Consider the following 25,214-nt stretch of genomic DNA (forward strand, 5'->3'; position numbering starts at 1 on the left):
CATGTACATATATATTAATGATACGTCAGAACTTTTACTTTTTTGATTACTATATGAAATTGCATTGTGTAAGATGTTGGTTGAAACAGACGAAATATGTATCCGCCTATGATAAATGTAAGGTTGGGGTGTGGGGATGCTTTTGCCTACTTTGGACTCCATAACATTTTAAAAAGACTAGTAACATTATTTCTTGTCAAATATTATATCATATGCTTTTGCTAGCAACTCTAATAATATGATGTCAAAAAAAAGCAACTCTAATAAAGATACATCAGAATTTCTAATAATTAAGGCTTACATCCTTAACTAAGCTGGTAATGGCCAATTAATATATCATGTTCCTATACCATCAAAATATAGGTGTAAGTTTTTAACCATCTACTATAATAAATCAATAAAATAAATTAAATTAACAATTTTGCAGCAGTAAGAGGTATAACAACCTTCTTACTATAAATATAAAGAATATGTTATGAAATTTAAAACAATAAAAACAGGTTTGGTAGTTGGTACACACCATTAGACTCATTGACCAACCACAACTATGGTTGAGAAGTTCTGCATAGAAGTAGAAGAACAGTTGATGTACTAAATTGATTATTTAAAAAAAAAAAAAATTCCTTGAGTGCAACAATTGAAATATTTATCCAATACGATAAAAGGTCTTTGTTAATTTAGTTCTAACACGAAATTAAGGTCTTTGCTAATATAGTGTTATAACATGGTTTATCGACAGAGTCAACCCAAAAAAAAAACAAGACTAACTTCCAAAAAAAAAAGAAAAAAGGACAGAGACATTATTTAGTACTACTATTGTTTATTATGTACATTATTTAGGGGAAAAATGCCAAAAAAAATCCGAAATTATTTTTATTTGGATGTTTAATATCCAATGGTTTTGTATTGAAATAAAAATACACCAACTAATAAAAATGTGTCGTTTAAAACCCAAAATAATTAATGTTATTATTTTCATACTTACGATTTTTCAACAAAATCAAAATTCCAATTTTACCCCTGGTTATCTAATTAATTTTAATTTTTAATATAAAACTATTGGTTTTCTGCTAACCATATCAAACCGGATTAACCGGTTATCTACTTCTTTCCCTCTTCTTCCTCCTCCTCTCTCTAATCGTCGGATATAATTTACCTACACTGGATATTAGATGAGACTATGAGAAAGATCACTCAGATCAGAACTTTGCAAGATTAATACTCGAATATGGGTTCAATCAAATGTTTACAAATCTTCTTCTAATAAACTTTTCATTTTAATCCAAATCACAAAAGCAAATAACGAGAAAAAACAAAAAAAAAACACCCAAAAAGCAAATTTTATCAAGACAGAGAAAGAAAAAAAACCCAATAAGCATAAGCAGCGATCAGAGCTAATAATAATAAACTCACAGAAGAGCGAAAGCTTTCAGAGATTCAAATCTGAAAGCAATACGAAAACAAGTCACGAAGATTGAATCGGAGCAGAAGCAATATTACTAAAGAAGGAGGCTAGAGAAATCGTTGGGTTAGTGTCGGAACTGGGAAGTAGTTTACTTGTTTCGTTGTTCCGAATTGTATTTTGTCTGAATTTTGTGGTCAAATCTTTTTATAGCCTCAAAAAAATCCCAAAACACTTGTTTTTCGGGCTTACACAAGCTTTTGGGTCCCGCTTCCCTTCATCTTCAATTCGAATTTCGAATCTGTTGCTCTGTTCTCTCTAAGCTCCAATCCAAATTCCTCCCACTGATCTCGATTTACTCCTAACTCTGAAAATTCTGGGAATTCTCTTAACTTCATAGCATCCGAATTGGACGCGAATTAAAAACTGCTGGGTTTTTTCTGCTCTGATTCAGTTTCTTCTTCTTACCCTCTCGTGAAGTTAAGTTGATGATTGCTTGATCGGTCCTTCTAAGGATTCGAGGATTAGAGAGAGGTGGATGAAGAAAAGAGAGGAGGAGGAAGAAGAGAGAGAAGATAACCGGTTAATTCCGGTTTGATATGGTTAGCAGAAAACCAATAGTTTTATATTAAAAATTAAAAATTAATGAGATAACTGGGGGTAAAATTGGAATTTTGATTTTGTTGAAAAATCGTAGGTATGAAAATAACAACATTAATTATTTTGGGTTTTAAACGACACATTTTTATTAGTTGATATATTTTTATTCCAACCCAAAACCATTGGGTATTAAACATCCAAATAAAAATAACTTCGGGTTTTTTTTGGCATTTTTCCCCATTATTTAGACAATAGTACTACTATTGTTTATTATGTCTAAATAGTACTACTATTGTTTACTACTATTGTTTATTATGCATGGAACACAATGTGTTATTGATGAAATAAAAATCCCTCTGTCTTTTCCTATTTATTATAAAAGATTAAAAACTCGAATAATATATTTTTATTAATGTTTTAAGCTTAGTTTAGTTATTTGCTTGGTTTCAAAATATTTGTACTTTTCCATGAGACAAAATATGTGTAATGCTTTCATTCTCTATTTTTTGTGTTTATTTGAATGATAAATTAGATATTTTATATTCTGTTGTGTTAATTCAAAGTTACGGACGAATAATTTACTTTGAAGTTTTAAAATAGAGAAAAAATCTCAAAATTTGAGAACTCGAGTTACATCAATGTGGGAACGGTGGTACCGTACTAGTAATAAAGTTGTAGTTCCGAAAATTTCAAATTTAAATTTTGTGTAGTTTTAGTTAGACAATGATTGATCACACTGCTTTAGAATAATCCGAATGCAAAATTTAGTTAGCAAACTAAGCATTTTGAGAATCCAGAAAGTGTAAAAGAGGAATATTTGAAGCATTAGTAACTTTGTTGTACTTGTACGGTTCTACCTGAAGATTGATGAGGTTACTAATATAATGGTAACACAAAATTTGCATAAACAAGTTTCTTTGTTGTACTTCTATGATTTGGTGCTTGAAAAACTAACCAAGTTTCTTCTCAAACTCAGACCTCTCACCTTTCTTGGACGATGAGGAAGATGCGATATATATATATATATATATATATGGCCACTACTACAGTTTAAGAAATTAAGAAAACAGCTTAGCAAGCAATAGTTTCACACAATGGGATCGGCGCGTGGGGTTTAAACTCGGCGGTTCTCAACGGTGCGATATTGTTGCTTTTTCTCAACTTTTATTTGAGAATGCATTCGCCTATGCGACGCCGTATCAACAACACTTCGCCGGAGCTTGAATTTACCAGCCAACGTAACGGAAAAGAATCTCATCATGGGTTGATGATCCTTTACATCTAATTTATCTCCGTCTCCTTAATCTAGTTTTGTGTAGTGAATTTATTGCTTATTAGCCCACCACCTTTTTCAACTAGTGACACGCAACAAGGGCTTAGATTATTTGCGTCCAAAGTACGGCATGACAAGAAGGTTTACTAGGTTTAAAGGGAACGGTGGATTCGATGAGGAAGATCAAAGCCTACATAGTAATAAGGCCCAAATGTGTATTATTAAATCCAATAGTAAAAAAGAGCTTACAGAATAATAAGCCCCAGATATGTTAAATTTGATTTCTCCAGTTTTTCTAAATACCCAAAAAATACAAGTCAAATACCTTAGGCCGACAACTACAAGACAAAGCAAAATCACAAGTACAGCAGAGTAAAAAAAAAAAAAAAAAAAAAAAAAGGTACAAGTACTTGTTTCTTCCTTTTACCTTTTTGTTAAAAAACCATAAAATTTTATAAACTAGTTTGTGTCGGAAACCGTCGTCTCTCTCTTCACCAGATCCGCCGATCTAAACAAGGAGAAATTTTATCGCAATAAAAAGATTGATATCAATCCATAACCAATCAATCAGATCGTGGAGATCTGTAATTTTAAACCCACAATTACAGAGCAGTCGACGACGATGTCGTCCAATTACCCCGAGCCAGAAGTTAAAAGGAGGAAGAAGATGAAAGAGGCGTCTCCGTCGTGGTCAGGATTGCCGGACGAGGTGGCTGTGAGTTGCTTGGCTCGCGTCTCGAGATTGGACCAAGCAGCCTTATCTCTCGTCTCCAAGAGACACCGCACTCTCGTAGCTTCCCCTGAGCTCTGCCGCACGCGATCACTCATTGGTTGCACGGAGGCGTCTTTCTACGTCTGCTTACGCATCTTACCTGACCCAACCCCACGTTGGTTCGTCCTCACAGGTAACCGTCGGCTGAAGCCAATCCCATCGCACCCCTGTTTGGCTCCAGAGTCATCCTCTTTCGTGGTGGTGGATTGGGGAATCTATGTAATCGGTGGAATCATAAACGGCGATCCAACTCCCGAAGTCTTGTTCCTCGACTGTTTCTCTAAGACATGGCGCCGCGTCCCGTCCATGAAGATGGCTCGTGTTTCCCCATCGGTAAGCCTAGTAGACGGTAAGGTTTACGTTTTTGGAGGGTGCCGAGGAGAGGAAGCTGATGATTCCTCAAACTGGGCGGAGGTATTCGATCCAAAGACCCAAACTTGGAGTAGTTACATTACTACTCCCAAGTTGGCTCATAATCTCAACCAAATTGTGGTGATAGAGGAGGAGAAGAAGGTTTACGCCGTGGATGACGATGACCAGAGCTTCAAACTTTTGCCAAGTGAAGGTAAATTCTGGAGAAGCGGGAAGAGAGATTCCAAGCTAGGAAACAGACACGATTGGTGTGTCATAGGGAAATTGTTATACTGTCGTGGTACTCGCGGGAGGATACTGTGGTGTCATCCAGATGAGTTGGATTGGAAGGATGTGAAAGGTTTGGAAGAGCTGCAATTGTATCTCTCTGGTTCCAGATACATCCTCGTCGATACCTTTGGTGAACGGCCAAGAAAAACCAAAGTTAGATATGAAATTAGCAAACTCTGTAGTAACTCTGCTGGGAACATTGTCATCTTCTGGAACGCGCATCTTGCAGATTCTGAGACTATGGAGCTTTGGTCTGCCGAGGTTTCTTTGGAGAGGCGGGAGGATGACGAGATTTGGGGGAAGATTGAGTGGTCCAATGCTATCTTCAATCTTGATCCTCTCTCAAACTCATATAGCGTTAAGGTCTTATTCTCTGCTTCTGTCCGTGTGTGAATGTGTGATGTACCAATCAATCAACTGGGAACTCTGTTATCTTCTGGAACGCACATCTTGGAGATTCTGAGAATATGAGCTTTGCTCTGCCGAGATTTCCGTGGAGAGGCGCCAGGATGCTAGATCTGGGGGAATACTGAGCGGTCCAATGTTCTCTTCAAGCTCATATAGCGCTAGCGTCTTATTGTCTGCGTCGGTCCGTGTGTGATTTATCAGTTAATCTTCCCAATCCTTGTTTGAACTATTATTTATATCACATTTGACTCAATGCTTGCTTTATCGTTGTTCTCTCTATATATGTGGAATTGTTTAGTTTTTTGATGCAAGTTTATTCTAGCTTAGTTCGCCATTTTGGTGTATTAAGTTTTGTCCGGAAACTGTTCACTTGTGCTCTGTTCTGCCTTCCTGGTTCATCGTTTTCATTGTCCTGATCAATATTGTCCTCTGGTCTTGCCAAGAGGAAGTCACCGCCCAACCAACGCCGGTGAACCAGCAGCGTCAAAGGGATGTAATTTTGGTCAGGAGTCTGAAATGCTCGATAAGAAAGTGTATGCATATTTGAAACAGAAGCATGTCGACTGGAATCTTAGTGACTGGGTCTGATATACTGCATGGATATAGAAGTTAGAAAAGAGCTACTTCAACACAACATCCCCAAAATAAGCTGAATTCTTTCTACTGATAGTATGTTTTTTTTTCTCTTCTGCATGTACTAACACATAATGTAACTGTTTAATAGAGATCTTGAGAGGAGAATTGTTGAAACTGAAATTGGATTTGGCACAGGCAAAGAGACAAGGCTACCTTAAAAACCAGAAAAAGTGTCTCTTCTTCAGGGAAGAAGATGCTTGCTGTTATTGGAGTTTACACAGGCTTTGGAAGTCACTTGAAGCGCAATAAGTTAAGAGGCTCTTGGATGCCACGAGGTAGAATTATGACTTTATTTGTTTGGTAGTTTGTATAAAACTTCAGTTTTGTTTCCGTACGTACATCTTAAAAAATCCGAGAATCGAATAACATTTTAAGTTGGATTTTAAATTGTTGTTTGATTAAATCCGAGAATCGAATAACATTGCAAACTCTATATTGACACACGTGATGTGAGGATCAGTTGCAGATATAGCGTAGCAACTCTTTCTCTTCTCTTTATACAGGGTTCATGAAGTGAGAAAATTTATAGACAAAGGTATCTGAGCAAGCATGCTAACAGAGTACTAGACATGCTAACAGAGAACTAGACAGAGAATTTGAGAGGAGAGAACTAGACATGCTAACAGAGAACTAGACAGAGAATTTGAGAGGAGAAGGTTGCAAGAAGACCTCTTCCTCATCCAGCTGGGAATAAAGAGCACAACAGCATGTGGCAGGATCCATCCAGACCTTCTTCCTCCTCTTGTTTTGAAGAAACACAGGCTGGGAGACATCAGAGAAGACATCAGCTAAGTCCTGAACATGCACACCAATACCCTACAGTTGTTGAATAATAAGAGAATAATGATCAGAAGTTACATAATCAAAATCTTTTTTACTAAATATAAAGTTTACTCAAGTCGTACCTCATCTGATAACTTTTTTTGTCTCTACAAAGAGGGTTGTGGATTCGCTTCTTACAATGCTAAAAGCATGAACCAAGGGTCCGCTAATGTTATACAACCAAGCAACCTGACAAACAAACAACAAATCAGTATATATCTATTGCAAAGGAGAACAGAGAGATCATTTTGAAACATACCTCATCAAGAGCAGAAACAACCAAGGCACTTGCTCGCTCTTTCTCAAGTGTTTCCCTCAGGTTACTCAATTTGTCAGAGATAGAACGTCCAGCAACGTCCAAGCGGTGAAAAACTATGGGGCTCATCTCAGAAGGGTCCAAAGGAGGAGGAGTCAGTATTTCGTACAATGTGTGCTTCTTTGTGGACAGGGCTGTCTTCCATCTTTTAAAAGCTTCTATGGACACACACCAAGAGTAGACACCAATTTTTGAACCTTGAGGTAGATTCTACAAACCAAAAAAGTTAAAGCCTAAGGAAATAAAAGAAGACTCAAACAAACACAAATCAAAAAACAAAAGTGTCGGAATGATAGACTTACGTTATTCACCCAAAGCTCAATATCGGGAGCTGATGGCTTTCAAGAATGAGCCACTGGTGGTCCAGAGCATTGCTTGATTTTGAGTTATAAGCCCCAAACCTGGAAGGATCAATATAACAAGGTAACAACAACTCTCTTATGGGAATCGGATTAAACGCAAAATCATGAAACTAAAACCCTACCAGAGAATCCAGATACGAAATCGCGGCGGCCTTGTTCCCGCAAAGAAGCGTACTCAACCTAAAGTGCGATTGAAAGTTCCGAGATCAGATAAAACCTAAAACTATCAGAATCGATGAATGATTTTGAGCCTCGAGTCAAAAAAAAAACAAAATCAAAGACCGACATCGTCGCATTCAGAAGGAACCACCAAAGCTTGGACAGGAGGAACATGACACTCCATCTCTGATCTACACTTAGCAAGAAGCTCAGCCATAGCATTTCCCATTCTTTCCCAAGCAAACTCTTTGGGAAACGTTTCTTCCTTGTCGGGCTGAACAGGAGCAACTGGTAGTGGTAGTCTCTTCAAATCAGCTCTAAACTTTCTCCTCTCCTCTGTTTCCCACATCATGAATCGTTCATGAGATCTCAGTTCTCGAGCCATGTTAGGATCCATGTCAGCATGAAATGCTATTATATGTCACGCACATTAAGAAGCCGTCTGCTCGAAGCATTTGCGTACTTTTCAAGCTAAGCTTTTGGCCTGAAGCGGAAGACTAGCCGATGCAGCCAAAAACGTTCCGAAACCTGCCTGAGAACAAGAAGTCCAGAATCTGGGTCAATATTTGTTCTTTCAATCAACCCTTGCTAAGTGATTTTTTTAGTTCGCCAAGTAAAAAGAATCACAAACAGGTCTAGGTATCGGCCTTGGTTGGGTAATGGTTTTAGCCTGTTATGACAGGACACGTAGACGTCATTGTCTCATCTTCATCCCATGAAGAACCATTTTCTATTGCCAAAGCCGAAGGCCCACTCTTAGCAACTCGAAAATACGATGATCTTAATGGAGGTGTTCCGCTTCCTGCCAACGATCTTGCCGGCCTGAACATATATAGTCACAATTAAATAAAACTAATGTATAGGTTCTAGATTTCATAACTCATAAGGAATTATGTAATAATTTTATTTTAAAAGGGTTACTCTTTTCCTCTGTTTCTTCAAAATCTTGAGAAAACGACAAGAAAAAAACAGAGTAGGCAGGGGAAAAGCATTATAAGCATCATATATGATTATTTAAAGAATCCGTACGTGTAATAGAACTCTACTCCGTGGAGAATCTTTGTAAGATCCTTTTGGGATGGAAATAGCAGATCCCGTCGTCTTCGGTGGTTTCAAAGGTCTCTTCTCTTCATCCTTAACAAAATAATTCTGATGATTAAATGATTAATCAACACATAACAATGTAATCAGCTTTTAATTTTGTAATTTAGCACCATATATAATTACCGTTTGACGACAGATCTTAGTGCGTCCACGTCTACAAAGTTTGTAGATGTAATCGTAGTAAATAGTCAGGATCACCAATACCACAGTGCTCACGGTGTAAAGCTATCACGAAAAAAGAAAGTGTAAGTTGTGTGGCTAAACTTGTAAATAGAATAAAATTAAACTATTCCGAAACATAGACTATAATTTCATGGAAAAAGACACGTAAGCTTTGTGCGACACATGTTTATGCTGCGAGAAGACGACGATGTTACCAAAGGCTGTGTAGAGCTGAGTCGGCAACTGTTAAAAATAAATAAAGACGACAAAAATTGAGAAAAGACTAATAAAAAATGAAATGATATATTTATCATCAGATCAGTATGATGGATGTTTGTGCAACTTACAGTAGCTGGTTCAAGAAGACAACCGACGAGATTGAAGATGTCACTGCACCGATTGATATAAAAAACCATAAAGATAACGTTACAAGAGACTTGGTTACTATCATAACTGATGAAAATTGAAGATGATGATGAGTGTATATATACGGACCCGGCAACCCAAGCGAGGAGGAAGGAGAGAGACACACAGTGACTTGACTTTGTACGGAAGTTAGAGATGATCGATCTGAGGAATCTCTGCGACGCCCCAACAGATGAGGTTAGCGATTCCAAGTGCGAACGACACGTCGTCGCTTATGTAACAGAGACAGTCGTCGAAGTATCTCTCTACCCATCTCTCGCATGCCTGCTTCTCCTTTAAGCAGTAACCTTCATACACCAACACCATCTGTCTCTTAGGTCTTTCTCTTTCTATATATTTATGTGTTTGTATGTCTCTCTAGCTCTCTCGGAGGGTCTAGATTATTATACAGGATTGTGGGTGAAGAAAATGACAAATCATATATACATAATTAACGAGATAGGAGAGAGTTATATATATATATATATATGTCTACAATACATGTATTCATCATATACTAATTGGACCATTTATTTTACTTGATGATGAACTGTATCGTGTCTGCGAGTATTAGCCAAATCAAAGCTTGTAACGTTTTCGAGTCTTTAGACTATAATTAGTCTTATACTTGCGTACTATGTATACTAGTGGATTAAGAAGCATTAGCAAGGCTGTTTATGTTGTTAATGTAGTGAAATCGATATCTGACATTAACTACGTGAGGTTAAAAAGGTAAGACCATGATACCAAAGTGCACATAGTAACATACATAACTAAGAATCTTCTTTCAACCCAAAAAACAAACAAAATTTGGAGGGTGAAGAAAACGGTCGATGTATGATTTATGAGCATATTCTCTTTTCATATATTTTGATACTCTGCTGAATCTCAGATGTTCAGTCTTTTTAGTACGGTTTGTTAGGTATATTCTTTTTTCATATTCTCCAACATTTGATTTGAGTAATACATTCCTATGAGGCTATGAACTAAACCGTAAGCCCTAAGAAAATGTCATCAGATTAAAAAAGAAACTTATGTATTTGTCTTCATTATATATTTTGTAATCCTCCTTTGGTTAGTTCTTAATTCTTGATTCTAATTTAATAATGGTTGTGAAAGTTGCACAGTACATATGTAATTCGTTCGGTTGAAAAACTCAAATTGAAAACCAAATCTAATCTTATTTTGTCCTTTTCTAGTAGTATTTACAACTATTTTATAGTTCAAACTTCAAAGTGTACGAGAAATAACTCCATGATGCTGAAGCTGTAATGGTGTAAAAGATGCTGTAATATTCGTACCTCATTATTATCTAAGCAACTTGCATTTTGTCGTATCAAATTCAAAACTTTATATATTTTCCATAACTTCTCTCCTATTTACAAAGCAAACGTTAGATCAAAATAATTAGTACACCTTTTTTGCATATTGGTTACTCATTTTTGGAAAAGCCCGACAAGGTTGTAAAATTTTGTAGTTTTGTGGCGCGATTGGCTGACGCAAAGCAACGGTCCACAATTTTTTAATAAATATTTAACAAACGAAATATGAAGGTGCCAAATAGAAATCCTTCTCCTCGACAAGACATTGTGAACGATCAAATCCAGTAGCAATAATTCTAAATGCCGAGCACTCTCCAACCATTAATCTCGTTAACATCATACGGTATAATGATTATATTAAATTAGAAAAGTTGAATTTTAGCCACTGATTGTTTTTGCTGCCAAAAAAAAAACATCGATCTTTTAAATGTATCATGCCATAAAATAGATCAGGTTCATTACAAAACAACATTTTCTGTCAACCAGTTTAATCGATGGTAAAGAAAAGTATCAAGAATCCGTTAGGTCAGAATGGCAAGTAGATTCTACCAATAGTTTTTGGATTTTGTTTTTCAAAAACCAAATTTTCTCCATTCAAGATTTTAGACTATATAGATTCCCAAAAAGATATGAAAACTAGTTTTTAGCATTTCCTTACAAATATTAACAAAAAATAGAATCCACATAATTAGAGATTTTAGGGAAAACTTACGATTTTTTTTTTTAATGTTTTCTTATGTAAATATTTTTAAAAATAACCAAAAATAAATTTATTACAAAAACTAAAATCCCAAAAATCAAAAACCAAATACTATAATCTAAAAACTATTTGTTTACTATTATACGGTGCAAGTACAATATACAGTAAAACCTCTATAAATTAATAAACACAATAAATTTTGCTGGTCTCAAATCGGGCCAATATAAAAATAACTAAATTTGATAAGATAATAAGATAATACTTAAAAAAAATCTCATGTAAAATACGGTTTTAATAATATCATAAATTAATAATCATGTAAATGTACATATATATATATATATGTTTTAGTTATTTGATTTTTTTTTAAAAGAGCTCAAATCTATAAAACAATTATTATGGTGTATTTTCAAACTATAAAGATAGAAAATACTCTATAACATGTCATAAAAATAGCTAAGTTTTTTTTTTTTTAAGTTTTCAATTTCTACATATGAATCATTTTAATTTTGATATTTTATAGAGTATTTGTAATTTATTGTCAATAATGTTTTCTAAATATTACAAATTCAATTCTGAACTGATAACATCCAAACTCTAATCTTATTTTGCTAAAATTGTCTCAATTCACAATTTTAAAAACAAATTTGAACAATTATAATTATTAATCTATAAATTAATTATACTATAAAATAATAATTATTAATTTATAGATAAATTAATATCACTATAAATTAATAAAATGTCATGATCCCAACATTATTAATTTATAAAAAATTTACTGCACATAGATCCCAATGTACTACTAGTAGATTTTTAAAACACATGAAAAAGTTATTTACAGCAAATTAACAAGAATATCATTACAAATAAATCAGGACCTAAACGAGGATGCTAAGGGACGGCCTTGTAAGATGCAAAAACATCTCTAGGTACAGCCAAATGAAAATTCAACCAAAATAAGATAAGAATATAGGAAACTGCAATGTTACCCAATTCATTAACCTCGCAATAACATTGATCATCAAATTCTATGTTGACTTTTTAACAAACTAGATAATGTCCCACGCGTCGTGTGAGTTTGAAATTGATAAAACAAAATATAATTATATACTTTTAAAGAAGTTTAGTAACTTATTGAATAAATTGATTATTCATAGTTTCTATTACATAAATATTCTGTTAAATAAGTATTTTTCAAAAATTGTACAAAAATTATTAAAAAAATCCCTTAATTATTATTTTATAGCTATTTTAATTCCTTCAATAGTTTTTCTACTGTCCAAAAATGCAAGAAAACTTACCTATTATTTATTATATTATTTAGATTCATTATTAAAATAAATATTATTCGAGATGATTAATCGAAAACTAAAGACGCTTTTCCGAGATGATTGATGAAGTCATATAAAATCTTATGGAAAATGATTTAATTATACTAATATAAATGAGATCAAAAACTAACTTATATAGATATAATTACAATTTATAATAATTTGGTTTTAATAAATTAATATAAACATATATATATATATATGTTAATTGACTATATATTGATAAATGATAGTATATGAGTAGAATAATATTAATAAGTGAATAGAATTTAGTGGCGGATTATGTAATGGTTCTTGAATTTTGACATAACACTTAAAAGGTCCCATTTAATTTGCCGTATAATTATAACAGTAACAAAGTTTAATACGTTGCCGTATAATTGTGAACGATCAAATCCAGTAGCAATAATTCTAAATGCCGAGCACTCTCCAACCATTAATGATTATATTAAATTAGAACAGTTGAAATTTAGCCACTGATTGCTTTTGCTGCCAAAAAAAAAAAAATCATCGATCTTTTAAATGTATCATGCCATAGAAATAGATCAGTTAGGTTCATTATAAAACAACATTTTCAGTTAATCAGTTTAATCTATGGTAAAAAAAAGTATCAAGAAGACAAGAATCCGTTAGGTCTCTCTCCAACATCAATATATATGCTAAGATTTTTTTTTTAAGAAATCCTTTGCAACTTTTACAAATAGAAAAATCCTATATAGTGAATCTCTCGGATAAATAAAGTTTGATATGGTAATAAATACTAAGATAAAGCTATATAATATCTCTAATAATGTATTTCGAAAAACATCAACGTTTGATAGAGTAACGGTTATAAGAAAAGAAGAGAGCTTTGCTGATAGGACAAAAAGAAAGAAAGAAACGGCGACGAGGTGCCCCGACAAGTTGGTGGAGGAAGTGGGACACACGTGTGATCATATCACTCTCTATCTCTTGTGTCTATCCTCATAGGATACAATTATACAAATAGATCGAGTACGAATAGCATCAAGCAACCAAGGGAGGTTTGGTTTGATGTTGTCCCATTCAGTTGTTCGGACAAGAATACTACTAACATATGTTGCATTCGCTACAAGCGCGAATACAAACATAAGTGGACTCAAACCATAATATTAAATAGATCACAATAACAGTTAATTATACTTAATATGTGGTTGTTGGTTGCCTTGTAGTTCTAGTTTTTTTTTACCTCAACGCTTCCTCTTTTGATATAGTTGTAGAGACATGTCCCGGCCGGGTAAAAATCAGATGAGTATCCAATGTCATCAACAACAAGCAAAGAAAATTTTAAAAACATGAACAAAGATTTGCTAAAGATGGCTTACGTTGAGCCAAATCTGAGGGATGTCCTAAAGCTATGTTCTACTATTCTTTCCTGCACGGAGACGACAATGTTTTGAAGTCACTTTCTCGCATTTTCACTCATACATTAGAAAACAACAAAATGCTATTATATGTCACGCACATTAAGAAGCCGTCTGCTCGAAGCATTTGCGTACTTTTCAAGCTAAGCTTTTGGCCTGAAGCGGAAGACTAGCCGATGCAGCCAAAAACGTTCCGAAACCTGCCTGAGAACAAGAAGTCCAGAATATGGGTCAATATTTGTTCTTTCAATCAACCCTTACTAAGTGATTTTTTTAGTTCGCCAAGTAAGAAGAACCACAAACCGGTCTAGGAATTGCCCTTGGTTGAGTAATGATTTTATTAGCTGTTATGACAGGACACGTAGATTCTCTAGTAGATATTAAGATGGGTCGGTAAGGGGATTCTCCAGTAGCACATGAGACACGGTCCAGTAGTAGTTTCGAAATATATTAGAGTGTGGATGAAGAAATCGTCATTACGTAAAATAGGTGAGTGAAACTTGTCTTTATAAACCATGCTACTTAACATCCATTACATGAGATCATCACCAACAGCAACAAAACACAAAATTTGACAAGCCGTCAAGTGCTTACATGATCCATGTTTACTCCGATAGAAAGTTAAAAAAAAAAAAAGAGCTTCAATTGTGATGAGCCTGATAATACAAGACAGGCAAAAGCAGAGTTCCATCCATATAGTCTTCTCAATCTTCTCTCTTCCTTTCAAACTTGACTCTTACGACGCTGTCTCAGTCTTCCACCGATACTGTTTGGGTTAGGTTCAACAGCAAGTTTCCTCTTGCTTATGTTTTCTCGGTTCCCTTTGCATTGAGCCTCAATGTCGATCACAGGAGTTCCTGGGTCCATCTCGTTCACATCCAATGCCTTGACACCGACTAGCACTTGAACATCATTCACTGAAGTTTGATTGTCCCCAGAAGACAAGAAGCCCAATGACTTTCTAGCTGAATCCGGATTCTTGTTTATGCCATCCTCATCATTATCAACGTCTTGAATCCCATCAGTAATCGTCAGAAGGAGATGGTCTTCTTCCGCAGATGACTTTGCTTCTTTGAAAGAAAGCGATCTCTTTGCAGAAGCTTGATTATCTTCAGCGGCATCAGTTTCATCATCCTCACTTGTTTCCGACTGCTTGTTGGTTTGAATCAGATAATGTGCAACAGACTTGTACCCGAGTTTAAGTATCTGACAACAAAAAGAAGTCATGGGAAAAGCCATTAAGTTTTGAATCTATCCAAGGAATCAAAATCAAAAGTTGTACTCAATCAAAAATTGCTACCTTCCTGTAAGCTGCACCAGTTGGGAGCCACCCTTTTCGTGTACGACAGAAACTGCAGTTGCAGATCCCACGACAAACTGGACAAATCCAATTCACGTTTTCCAGAGCTTCAAGAACATGTTCTCCATATCTATTCAACCACCAAAAACAGAAACTTCAAACATTCAGGACCAATCCTCGTTTTACTGAACAAAGCACGATACTCAATTGCTAACTAAATTCTCAACAAAAAACAGACAAGGTTGGTGCCATTGAAGGCTACTGTACCTCATGTATAAACAATCTCCACAGAATTGACCTCGGACTGATGGAATACATTCGCTGCATTTGGTATGATAACCGAGGGTCTTCTGCCTGTATAACCATTAAGCACAATTGCCTCAATTCTAACAGAATCAAGCTACATTTTTTCCAGAGTTAAAAAAAGCCAATTGCACAAACCTGCACTGGTGGCAAGTCTTTCCTCTAACAGGATCATAAATGCGTTTCCCATCTTTGTCATAACCATCGACAAAAAGCTCCCAAATTCGTTCAGTGTTACCTAGCAGTTTCTCATGTTCGTCAGTGTAGATCTCTGGCCTTACCCCTTCTCCTACCCACATAACAATCTCATCTTTAGATCTTTTACCCCTCTTCTTTTCAGGTTCCTCAGCATAGGTAACTGGCGCAGCATTCTTCAATCTGTGAAGACCACAACAAAATAAAGGGGATAAAAATCCCTAATTTCTACTTTAAAATCCCTAATTTCTACTTAAAAACCCTAATTGGAAGATTGAAGCAATGTGAACAAAAAAGTAAAAGCCAGAGAAGTCAGAGATTGTTACCTTGAGGATCGTCTGGTGGAGGCTGAAAGCTGAAGAGGAGGAGGAGGAGTGTCAGTGTCTCGGGGAGATTTACAACCGTAACGCCTTTTAACGGGTCGGGTATCGGATTTGAGTTTGAGGGAGAGATCTACGATTCCGAGACTCTTCATCCTCTGAAGATTCTCCTTGATCCTGTCTTCTCTGCATTTCTCGTAGATGGAGGAGACGTTTTGGTTTCCTCCTCCGACGGTTGGATTAGGGTTTGTGGTGGGAATCGAAGGTTTAGCTCTCGTTCGCAACGTAGGCATTGCGTGATCTGAATTTGAACTGATTTGGGTTTCAAAGTTCTCTTCTTTCTCTCGCTCTCTCTGAATCTCTTTGGATCTCTAGATAAGAATAAGAATAAGAAGAAGAAGAAGAAATGGTTTTCCCAAGGTGAGATTTTTATTTTTTATTTACTTTAGTGAAGTGACTGACTGGCTGAAGAGGAACAGAGCAACGGTCGGGTTTATTTACTCTTTTCAAATTCAAAACTTTTTTTTTATTTTATTTTTACTTTTTACTACTTATTTTAGGTAATTGCTGAAGAAAAATTGGAAATTTCGTCTATCAGATAAAAAGAAAATGGGAAGTCATATATATCATACAGCTGTGTAATAGAATTTGGAATATGGTAATTAATATTATTTTTACGTGTAATAGAATTTGGAATATCATTATTATTTTTAACCATGTAAATGGGATTTTTTCATAGTTATCTTATGAATATGTATTTTGGGATTTTTCATAATTGATTATGATGTAAAAATTAAAAAGTGATAATTGATTATGATGTATATGTATTTTGGGATTTTTGGGATTTTTCATAATTGATTATGATGTATACCCTTTTCAAAAAAAATAAGTAAAATTAATAACTTTTTACACAAGATGATTATTGATTAGCAAGAGGTGTTATTTGGGGTCTTTGGGCTTAAAAAGTGATAAGTTTTCTAAATAAATGGGCCTGTTAGAAACCTATAACGGCCCATAGATGATCAAATCCAAATTTGTGTAAAGCCGCCATTCTTTTTTCTTTGTTTCCACAGGTTTCGCTTATATATACCGATCGTTGCTTCTTTCTTTCGCATTCTCTTCTTTTGATTGAGTCGAAGCTTAACCGATCGTAATAACCATGGCTACAGCTTCAGGTACACCACGATTCCTTCTATTTTTTTGTTCTACAAACCTAGTTCTCGATTTGGCTGTTAATAGTTAATACACGTTGGTGATCAAGAATCTCGATTCTATGAGCAAGTTAAGGTTTTATCAGCAAGTTAGGGTTTTGATTTTACTGCTCTGGTTTTGATTAGATCCAATTTTGTGAATACTCGGTCTCAATTAAACTCATAATGGTGTTTTTCGTGGTTTTCGTCGATGTTTACAAGTTCCTTCGTTGTTTCTTTGCAGTAGTATTAGGGTTTTGTTATTGTTCTGTACTTAATTGCATTTTTTTCAGTTTTTGAATGTTTGCTAATGTATATGTTTCTATGGGTTCTGCAGTTGCTTTTAAGTCTAGGGAAGATCATAGGAAGCAAATAGAATTAGAGGAAGCTCGTAAAGCCGGGCTTGCTCCCGCTGAGGTAGACGAGGATGGAAAAGAAATCAACCCTCACATTCCTCAGTATATGTCATCTGCTCCATGGTATCTCAAGTCTGAAAAACCCGTAAGTTCAGATTCTTCCATGTTTCTTTCATCACTTGCTTTCTCTCTGCATTGTCTCATCGTGTTGTTGTGTTAGAACACGCATACTGAAATACTCTGTTTTTTTTCTCTGTTGTGGTTACAGAGTTTGAAGCATCAAAAGAATTGGAAAGTTGATTCCGTCGGTAACAAAAAGATATGGTATGATAGAGGTGCAAAGATCCACCAAGCAGAGAAATACCGTAAGGGAGCGTGTCAAAACTGTGGTGCAATGACGCACGATGTAAAAGCATGTATGGATAGACCTTGTAAGATTGGAGCAAAATACACAAACATGCACATTGCACCTGATGAGAAGATCGAGAGCTTTGAATTGGACTACGATGGGAAGAGGGACCGGTGGAATGGTTATGATCCTTCATCTTACCGTCATGTGGTGGCTAGTTATGAAGCAAAAGATGAGGCACGAAAGAAGTACCTCAAGGAGCAGAAACTTAAGAAACTAGAGGAAAAGATTAATAAAAACGGTTGTGATGGTGATGCAACCAGTGATGGGGAGGAAGAAGATGACGAGTTAAGAGTCGATGAAGCCAAGGTTGATGAGAGCAAGCAGACGGATTTCGCAAAGGTTGAGAAACGTGTTCGTACAACTGGTGGTGGTAGCACAGGAACTGTTAGGAATCTGCGTATCAGAGAAGACCCTGCAAAATACCTACTCAACCTTGATCTCAACTCAGCTCATTATGACCCTAAGACTCGATCTATGCGTGAAGATCCACTTCCAGATGCTGATCCAAATGATAAGTTCTATCTGGTTAGTTGCTACTGATCAGTCGTGAATCTTGTATAGTTGTGCCTTATACATACTTTGATGAAATATTTGGAATACCAACTAACTTTTTTGTCTTTTCTTATCATGTATCCAGGGAGATAATCACTATAGAAACAGTGGCCAAGCTCTAGATTTCAAACAGCTAAACGTTCATTCATGGGAAGCATTTGACAAGGGACAGGACATGCATATGCAAGCGGCTCCATCCCAAGCTGAATTGCTCTACAAGAACTTTAAGGCTGCAAAGGACAAACTCAAGTCTCAGACAAAGCAAACAATCATGGAAAAGTATGGGGATGCAGCTACAAGAGATGAAATTCCTATGGAGCTTTTGCTTGGCCAAACCGAAAAACAAGTTGAGTATGACAGAGCAGGGAGGGTTATAAAGGGACAAGAGGTGGTAGTAATTCCGAAAAGTAAATATGAAGAAGATGTTCTAACTAACAATCACACAAGTGTTTGGGGTTCTTGGTGGAAAGATCACCAATGGGGATACAAGTGTTGCCAGCAAACCATTCGCAACAGCTACTGCACAGGTTCTGCTGGAATCGAAGCTGCAGAAGCGTCCCTTGATCTGATGAAGGCTAACATTGCTCGCAAAGAAGCTTCTGAAGGTTTGTGTTGTTGACTTTTGCATTAGTTCTTATAGCTAGTCTCTTATTTGTTATCGTTACATTTTGTTTTGTAACGACACTGACATTTTTGGTTTTGTATTTTGGTGATCAGAGAGCCCAAAGAAGGTTGAAGAAAAAAGAATGGCCTCATGGGGAACCGATACTCCTGAAGATTTGGAATTAAACGAGGAGGCACTAGCTAATGCTCTTAGAAAGGTGAAAAAAGATGCCATAGTTTCTTTCAATTCATATTTTTCTCTCTTTACTAAGACGTATATACGGTAATCTTTGCCCCTGCAAGTTTTATCTGACGTATTGTTTGTTTGGTGTGCAGGAGGATTTGAGTAGGAAGGAAGAAAAAAACGAGAGGAAACGCAAATACAATGTGGAATACACCAACGATGTGACTCCAGAAGAGATGGAAGCTTACAGGATGAAGAGAGTTCACCACGATGATCCAATGAAAGATTTCCTCGGCTGATCAAGAAACTAACATTAGTTTCTTTCCCTTTTTCACCATATAACCTGAAGAAACCTTTGTTACAGTTTTCATTGTTAACAACACAAATTATGATTTAACAACACGTATCAAGTTGTGTTTATAAACTAATCTGAATAAACTAGTCAGAAGTTGTAGTATTTGTATGACCAAAAAAAGAAAAAAAGTAAATGTTTCTTTTTTTACAAAAGGACCCTCCAAGTTTGTTAAAAAGTGGAATTAAGACTATTAATTTATCAATTTTCTATTCCCGTCACCACTTAAAGTTTTTAACAAGAGAGGGGGGTTTTGAATCTTTTGCGCAACTCCAAATCGTCGCCGGCGAATAGAAACCCTAGATTTGATTCGCCGTCGGTTTTATCAAGCAATGTCGTTCGGTAATATGTTCTCTACCCCACAGCAACAGCAGACGTCTCAGCCGCTGTTTCAAACTCCGCAACAGACGTTTCAGCCGCAGCAGAGCGGTTCCTTCTTCTCGCAACCGCCGCAGCAACAACAACAGCAGCAAACGTCGTTGTTTCAGCCGCAACAGTTCCAGCAGCAGCAAACGTCGTTGTTTCAGCCGCAACAGTTCCACCAGCAGCAACAACAACAACAACAACTACAGAATCAGCAGCAGCAGCAGCAAGTACAGCAGTTGTATCTCTTCACCAACGATAAAGCTCCGGCCAATTACAGTACTAAGTGGGCCGATCTTCATCCCGATTCTCAGAAACTACTGCTTCAGATTGAGTACGCTTCTCTCTTTTTCTTATTAGGATTTGCTTTAGAGCTTAATTGTTACAGTTCTTGTTTAGATTGTGAGAAATCTTGAAGAACGTGATGTTGCTAGTTGTTACTTCCCTAAATTCGATAACTTTTTAGAGTCTTTGATGCTATGGCTATTGAATCTTTATCTGTAGAGAGAAGATATTGGAGCATAGAAGTGAAAGTCAGAGATTAGATCAGTGTAGTCGACTTTATGATTCTTCTGTATCCAGTGAAGGGTTCGAGTTTGATGCTAGCCGCATTGTTCAGGTTTGTGGATTATTCCAGTTTTTATTGCTTGCTTCCCATGTTCTTCTAGTTAGCTCAAGTTTTTGTATTAGAGCTTTTGTAGGAGCTTGGTGGGATTAATACTGCCATGGACAGACAAAAAGCTGTTCTTCATGAGCTTATGATTGTTGCCAAAGATATGTTGCGTAATGCAGAGATTGCAGTTCGTTCTTTTATGATGCAACAGCCAAGATTCCCTCATTGGAAGCAAGGAGGAGGAGTTGTTACTGTTGGTTCTCAAACATCTCAGGACAGGGAACAAATCCAGCTCCTGCTTCCGCTGGTCAACAACAAGCAGTTACTACAACGGTTCAAGTTTCTGAGTTTTACCGTGGGGTTCCGAAGAAACCCACTGTTTTTCTACAGCAAACTGTTGTTAGGTTTGAGAAGTATCTGAACGAGTGCCGCCAATGGGTTGAAGAGCTGGAGCAGTTGCTCGCCTTGGATTCTGACAAGTATAGTCGACATGCTTCCCTTTTAGAATCTCTTCCAAAAGTCATGTCTAATGTTCATGACTTCTTTGTTCATGTCGCTGCTAAGGTATACTGCTAATGAGTCTTTCTACCAAACCTCTAATGTACAAACCCTTTTTGAAATCTGTTTAACCTTCTATTGGTTTGAAATTTGTCTTGTTCAGGTAGAGAGTTTTCACCAATATATTGAATCAATGAGAACATCGTATCTTGCTGACCAGCGCCGAAGAGGAGAATGCCATGATCCGTTTCTTGAGGCTGATCGAAGGGAAACAGCAAAACAGGAAGCTGCTGCCAAAAGGGTCCACCCAACTCTGCATTTACCTGCTTCTACTGCGAGTACACAACCCTCAACACAGGTTGCTGGGTTGATTACGAGTTCAGCAACTCCTGGGGCTTCAAATGCTCCACAGCCATCTGCAGCTGTTACAACATCAAACCCTTCTTCAGGAGCTGGTTTTTCGTTTCCCAACACACCTGCTTCTGCACCTTCGTCTTCTCTCTTTGCTACACCATCTTCTGCTGCTCCTGTCTCGTCTTTGTTTGGACCATCCACTACTCCCGCACAGACGCCACTATTTGGCCCTTCCCCAGCTTCTACATTTAGTTCCGCTCCATCTTTGTTTGCCCAGACAACTCCATCACTTGGTGCTATGCCTTCACAATTTGCAGGTACAGATGTAGTGTCTGTTTCCCTAATTCTCATTTGATATAGGTAGAGTTGGTATCAGGATTTGTTCTTGTCAGAATATTATCGAATCTTGTTATTTGTTGATTTGTTCTTGTCGTAATTTCAAGTTCTGTTATTTGGTCGTCGTAGGTACTACAGGATCAGGAGCCAGCTTTAATTCTATGACAGTAAGTACAATTTTCGGTTTTTAAACTCTCAGTTACATCAGATATATTTTGTTATATCATTATGCCTCAATTTAACAACTGCATTCAATGTGCTTCGTTCAGTCATGTCCTTGGAATATTGTCTAAAACTGAACTTCTTTTTCTCTCCCATTGTAGAAATCTTCAAGGCCAAAATCTCGAACTACACGTCGTTAGACATGGGATGTGTCAAAGTTCCATCCCTCAGCCTGTCACAACAAATCGTTTACATGGCTTGAGTTCATCATCTTCACTTGGTGAAGTCGAGCTTGGTGCAAGTCGAAGCAGATCCGCATTCTCTTATGCACCAGTTTGTATTTGTGGCATTATTCATTGAATTTGATGATCGAATGTTCTCAAAAGCACTATCTTAATAGTTAATACCTCATCTTGACAATGCTGTTGTTGTAGAAATGAGTTTTTTTTCTTTTTGTTTTCAGGAATCTTATTCATATAAATAATAGTCATAACCATAAGTTTGCTACTAATATCTCACTGATGGCCTCATATTACGCGTATTTATCAGCAATCTTTAGCAGACGATCACACAGTTCAAGTGGCTTGGAGAACATTGGCATATGATCTGCATCTTTGATCTCCATCACTTCTTCAACAGGGAAGTTCTCAATTATCCATCGCTGGAGCTCTGTAGTTAAGCCCTTGTCCTCTTGGCATACAATGTACACACGAGTAACTGAACCATATCCTTCCTCCGTTAAGCTTCCTGTACCCGTCAGGTTTCTGGTAACTGCCGGTCCAACTCTCACCAATGTTTTGGCCAATTCAAAATCCTAACTTAATCAACAAAAGATTCAGCAAAAACGTCCCGTATAGGATTTTGAACCAACAAAAGAAAAAACAGAGTATTTCTCGAGTCTTACTTCGACTGGAGAAAGTTGATACATCTTCTCGGCTAAGAACTTAGTTCCAAGAAGAATAGTGGTTAGAGGACGATCATTTGTCCCATATGTCCCAAGCTCCATATTCACCCGGTCTTCTTCCGAAACACTTCCGAGAAACTGCCATAGTTTAGTTAGTGTAGACATATTTCACTCACAAATCAAAATCTTGACAGCCGATTTCGCTTGTATTTACTAAACCATATTATAAAAAATAAATTGTTCTGTTCCAAGAAAGTCATGACAAATACAAAAGCAATTCTACAATTACCATTTCGTAATCAATATAGCTAATCGGTTTCTGATGTACCTTTTCGAAAACGTAAGAAGGTGGATTCGAAGTGTCGGGCATGAAAGAGGTAATGAAGACAGCAACAGAGATCTTACTAGGAAACATGTCGGCTGCAAGAGCAACCGATATCCCTCCGAGGCTATGCGCGACCAGGATAACCTTCTCATCCGAACCAAGCGACTCAAGAACCTCAAGCAATGGTTTAGTGTAATCCTCCAAAGTCTGAATTTCTTCCACTTTGCTCATGTTCAAACCAGAAGCCGTTAGATCAACAAGGGTCACACGGTGGCCTGAATCTTCCAGCACCGGCTTGACCTTGTACCAGCACCACGCGCCGTGGCAACCTCCGTGAACAAGAAGATAGTGCTTCATGTTCTCTTCCTTACTGTTTGCTTGTTTCTTTGTTTGCTTTCTTCTATTATTGTGGTTGTGTTTGTCTTGCATTTATGGTTGTCCCCAACAATTTCAAATGTCATATTCCAATAATGGTTGGAATAGTTATTTTGAATTTGGACTCATTAGATATATATAACTACCTCGTGCCTAAATTCAAAGTTTTTTTTTCACTACGAGCAAAAAGAAGTCGTTATGTCCTTTTTACATTACAACGACTAGGAGCTGATGATATTGTTAAACCAGGTACAAGGTTATGTTTGTTTAGTGTAGTGTTGTGTTCTTGAATTCCACCAAAGATAAAAGCCAAATCCTATTTAGAATTATTTTGTTTTGGTTGAACTTGAATGATGGAATTATGTGATAGTATCGTAATTGAATTGTGTTACTATTTTCTTCAGTTACGTGTTGGATTGGTTTGAGTGTTTCAGTGCTTCTTCTACTCATCTTATTCTTGTAGAATCCTTTTTTTGTTCTTAAAAATCAAATCTTATTTCGTATTCCATTAGGATATACATAAATTATTTAGAAGACGATCACACAGTCCATTTCATAGTCCATATAGGATATACATATATAGATTCTTTGTTTTAGGCATATTTATCAGCAATTTTTAGAAGACAGTCACACAGTTCAAGTGGCTTGGAGAACATTGGCATATGATCTGCACCTTTGATCTCCATCACTTCCTTAACCGGAGAGTTTTCGATAATCCATCGTTGATCATCCACACTTAAACCCTTATCTTCTCCGCAGACAATATACACACGATTGATAGATCCATATCCTTGTTCCGTTAAGCTCTTTGTCCCCGTCAGATTACTGGTTATAGCCGGTGTAACTCTCACCAACGCTTTGGCCAATTCGAAATCCTAACAATCAACACAAAAACAAAAACAAAAAAAAAAGATCTCTTCAAGAAAAAGTAAAGGTCACCAACTAGGTTTTGTAAGAAACAGAGCATTTTCTTGAGTCTTACTTCGATAGGAGAGAGCAGATACATTTTCTCCAAGTACTTAGGTCCAAGAAGAACAGTCATTAGAGGACGATCATTTGTTCCGTAGCTCCCAAACTCCAAATTCATCCGTTCTTTTTCTGAAATTTCCCCAACATGCTGCGTTTCCAACCACATCTTAAAGTTTAAACGTGGAAACAAAAAACAAAAATCGTTTCTCTGTGAATATTGTATCATATATGTACCTTTTCGAACACGTATGAAGGTGGATTCTTAGTGTCGGGCATAAAAGAAGTTACGAAGACAGCAACAGAGATTTTACTAGCAAACATGTCGGCTGCAAGAGCAGCTGGTATACCTCCGAGGCTATGCGCGACGAGGATTACTTTATCATCCGAGCCAAACGACTCAAGAACATTGAGCAAAGGCTTAGCGAGATCCTCCAAAGTCTGAATCTCTTCTACTCTGCTCACGTTCACACCAGACGCCGTCAGATCAACAACCGTGACACGGTGGCCGGCACGTTCCAGCAAAGGCTTCACCTTGTACCAGGACCAAGCGCCGTGGCAGCCTCCGTGAACAAGCACATACTGCTTCATCATCTTTTTCCCTTCTTTAGTGAGTGTCTCTTTTTTTACTATTTGGGGTGTGTTTGTGTGGCTGAAGTGATGATTTATCCTATTTATAGATAGTGAGAGTTGTTGACATTATCGATGTCTTTTGTATTTATTATCATAAATCAACCACTCTGTGTGGTT

At 36.7% G+C, this 25,214-nt stretch overlaps 7 protein-coding genes and 1 pseudogene across 9 annotated transcripts; 3 read left to right on the forward strand and 5 right to left on the reverse strand.

Annotated features, from left to right (window-relative positions):
* The first annotated feature begins 3,539 nt into the window (after positions 1–3,539).
* LOC104733108 (F-box/kelch-repeat protein SKIP6) lies at positions 3,540–5,408 on the forward strand. Its single transcript, XM_010452720.3, has one exon. The coding sequence runs from the start codon at positions 3,898–3,900 to the stop codon at positions 5,080–5,082; it is 1,185 nt and encodes a 394-aa protein (XP_010451022.2). The 5' UTR covers positions 3,540–3,897; the 3' UTR covers positions 5,083–5,408.
* Positions 5,409–6,108: 700 nt separating this feature from the next.
* Positions 6,109–7,789, reverse strand: LOC147930104 (aminopeptidase P1-like). Its single transcript, XM_087477684.1, has 6 exons — positions 7,520–7,789; positions 7,356–7,413; positions 7,174–7,272; positions 6,815–7,081; positions 6,639–6,744; positions 6,109–6,549 (listed from the first exon to the last, which is right to left on the reverse strand). Exons 1-3 carry the CDS (start codon positions 7,787–7,789, stop codon positions 7,190–7,192), a joined length of 411 nt encoding a protein of 136 aa, XP_087333810.1. The 3' UTR covers positions 6,109–6,549; positions 6,639–6,744; positions 6,815–7,081; positions 7,174–7,189.
* A 17-nt stretch (positions 7,790–7,806) lies between these two features.
* Positions 7,807–9,390, reverse strand: LOC104729473 (uncharacterized; annotated as a pseudogene). The gene is made up of 8 exons (XR_015574703.1): positions 9,349–9,390; positions 9,154–9,253; positions 9,006–9,048; positions 8,874–8,901; positions 8,620–8,721; positions 8,422–8,526; positions 8,024–8,214; positions 7,807–7,924 (listed from the first exon to the last, which is right to left on the reverse strand). The product of XR_015574703.1 is annotated as an uncharacterized LOC104729473 (transcript).
* A 4,901-nt stretch (positions 9,391–14,291) lies between these two features.
* Positions 14,292–16,401, reverse strand: LOC104729474 (uncharacterized). The gene is made up of 5 exons (XM_010448415.3): positions 15,926–16,401; positions 15,543–15,782; positions 15,369–15,455; positions 15,102–15,231; positions 14,292–15,007 (listed from the first exon to the last, which is right to left on the reverse strand). Exons 1-5 carry the CDS (start codon positions 16,210–16,212, stop codon positions 14,525–14,527), a joined length of 1,227 nt encoding a protein of 408 aa, XP_010446717.1. The 5' UTR covers positions 16,213–16,401; the 3' UTR covers positions 14,292–14,524.
* Positions 16,402–17,030: 629 nt separating this feature from the next.
* On the forward strand, positions 17,031–19,671 carry LOC104733109 (pre-mRNA-splicing factor SLU7-A-like). Its single transcript, XM_010452721.3, has 6 exons — positions 17,031–17,094; positions 17,447–17,610; positions 17,734–18,402; positions 18,515–19,034; positions 19,147–19,250; positions 19,369–19,671. Exons 1-6 carry the CDS (start codon positions 17,079–17,081, stop codon positions 19,513–19,515), a joined length of 1,620 nt encoding a protein of 539 aa, XP_010451023.2. The 5' UTR covers positions 17,031–17,078; the 3' UTR covers positions 19,516–19,671.
* Positions 19,672–19,805: 134 nt separating this feature from the next.
* On the forward strand, positions 19,806–22,405 carry LOC104729477 (nuclear pore complex protein NUP58). The gene is given in 7 exon segments (XM_010448416.3): positions 19,806–20,265; positions 20,436–20,550; positions 20,633–20,813; positions 20,816–21,108; positions 21,206–21,713; positions 21,862–21,899; positions 22,056–22,405. Coding segments are annotated over 7 exon segments (1,539 nt in total). The 5' UTR covers positions 19,806–19,900; the 3' UTR covers positions 22,095–22,405.
* On the reverse strand, positions 21,863–23,820 carry LOC104729475 (methylesterase 9-like). 2 transcript variants are annotated; one of them, XM_087477687.1, is made up of 3 exons: positions 23,127–23,820; positions 22,799–22,936; positions 21,863–22,708 (listed from the first exon to the last, which is right to left on the reverse strand). In XM_087477687.1, exons 1-3 carry the CDS (start codon positions 23,550–23,552, stop codon positions 22,427–22,429), a joined length of 846 nt encoding a protein of 281 aa, XP_087333813.1. In that variant the 5' UTR covers positions 23,553–23,820; the 3' UTR covers positions 21,863–22,426. The 2 variants fall into 2 exon arrangements, with proteins under 2 accessions (XP_087333813.1, XP_087333814.1); XM_087477688.1 differs by having other exon boundaries at positions 21,863–22,712; positions 23,127–23,772.
* A 72-nt stretch (positions 23,821–23,892) lies between these two features.
* On the reverse strand, positions 23,893–25,205 carry LOC104729478 (methylesterase 9). The gene is made up of 3 exons (XM_010448418.2): positions 24,702–25,205; positions 24,481–24,615; positions 23,893–24,373 (listed from the first exon to the last, which is right to left on the reverse strand). Exons 1-3 carry the CDS (start codon positions 25,056–25,058, stop codon positions 24,092–24,094), a joined length of 774 nt encoding a protein of 257 aa, XP_010446720.1. The 5' UTR covers positions 25,059–25,205; the 3' UTR covers positions 23,893–24,091.
* Between the last annotated feature and the right edge of the window lie 9 nt (positions 25,206–25,214).

This window comes from Camelina sativa, chromosome 12 (genome assembly GCF_030686135.1).
Source record: "Camelina sativa cultivar CO46 ecotype springtype chromosome 12, ASM3068613v1".
NCBI classification, from domain to species: domain Eukaryota; kingdom Viridiplantae; phylum Streptophyta; class Magnoliopsida; order Brassicales; family Brassicaceae; genus Camelina; species Camelina sativa.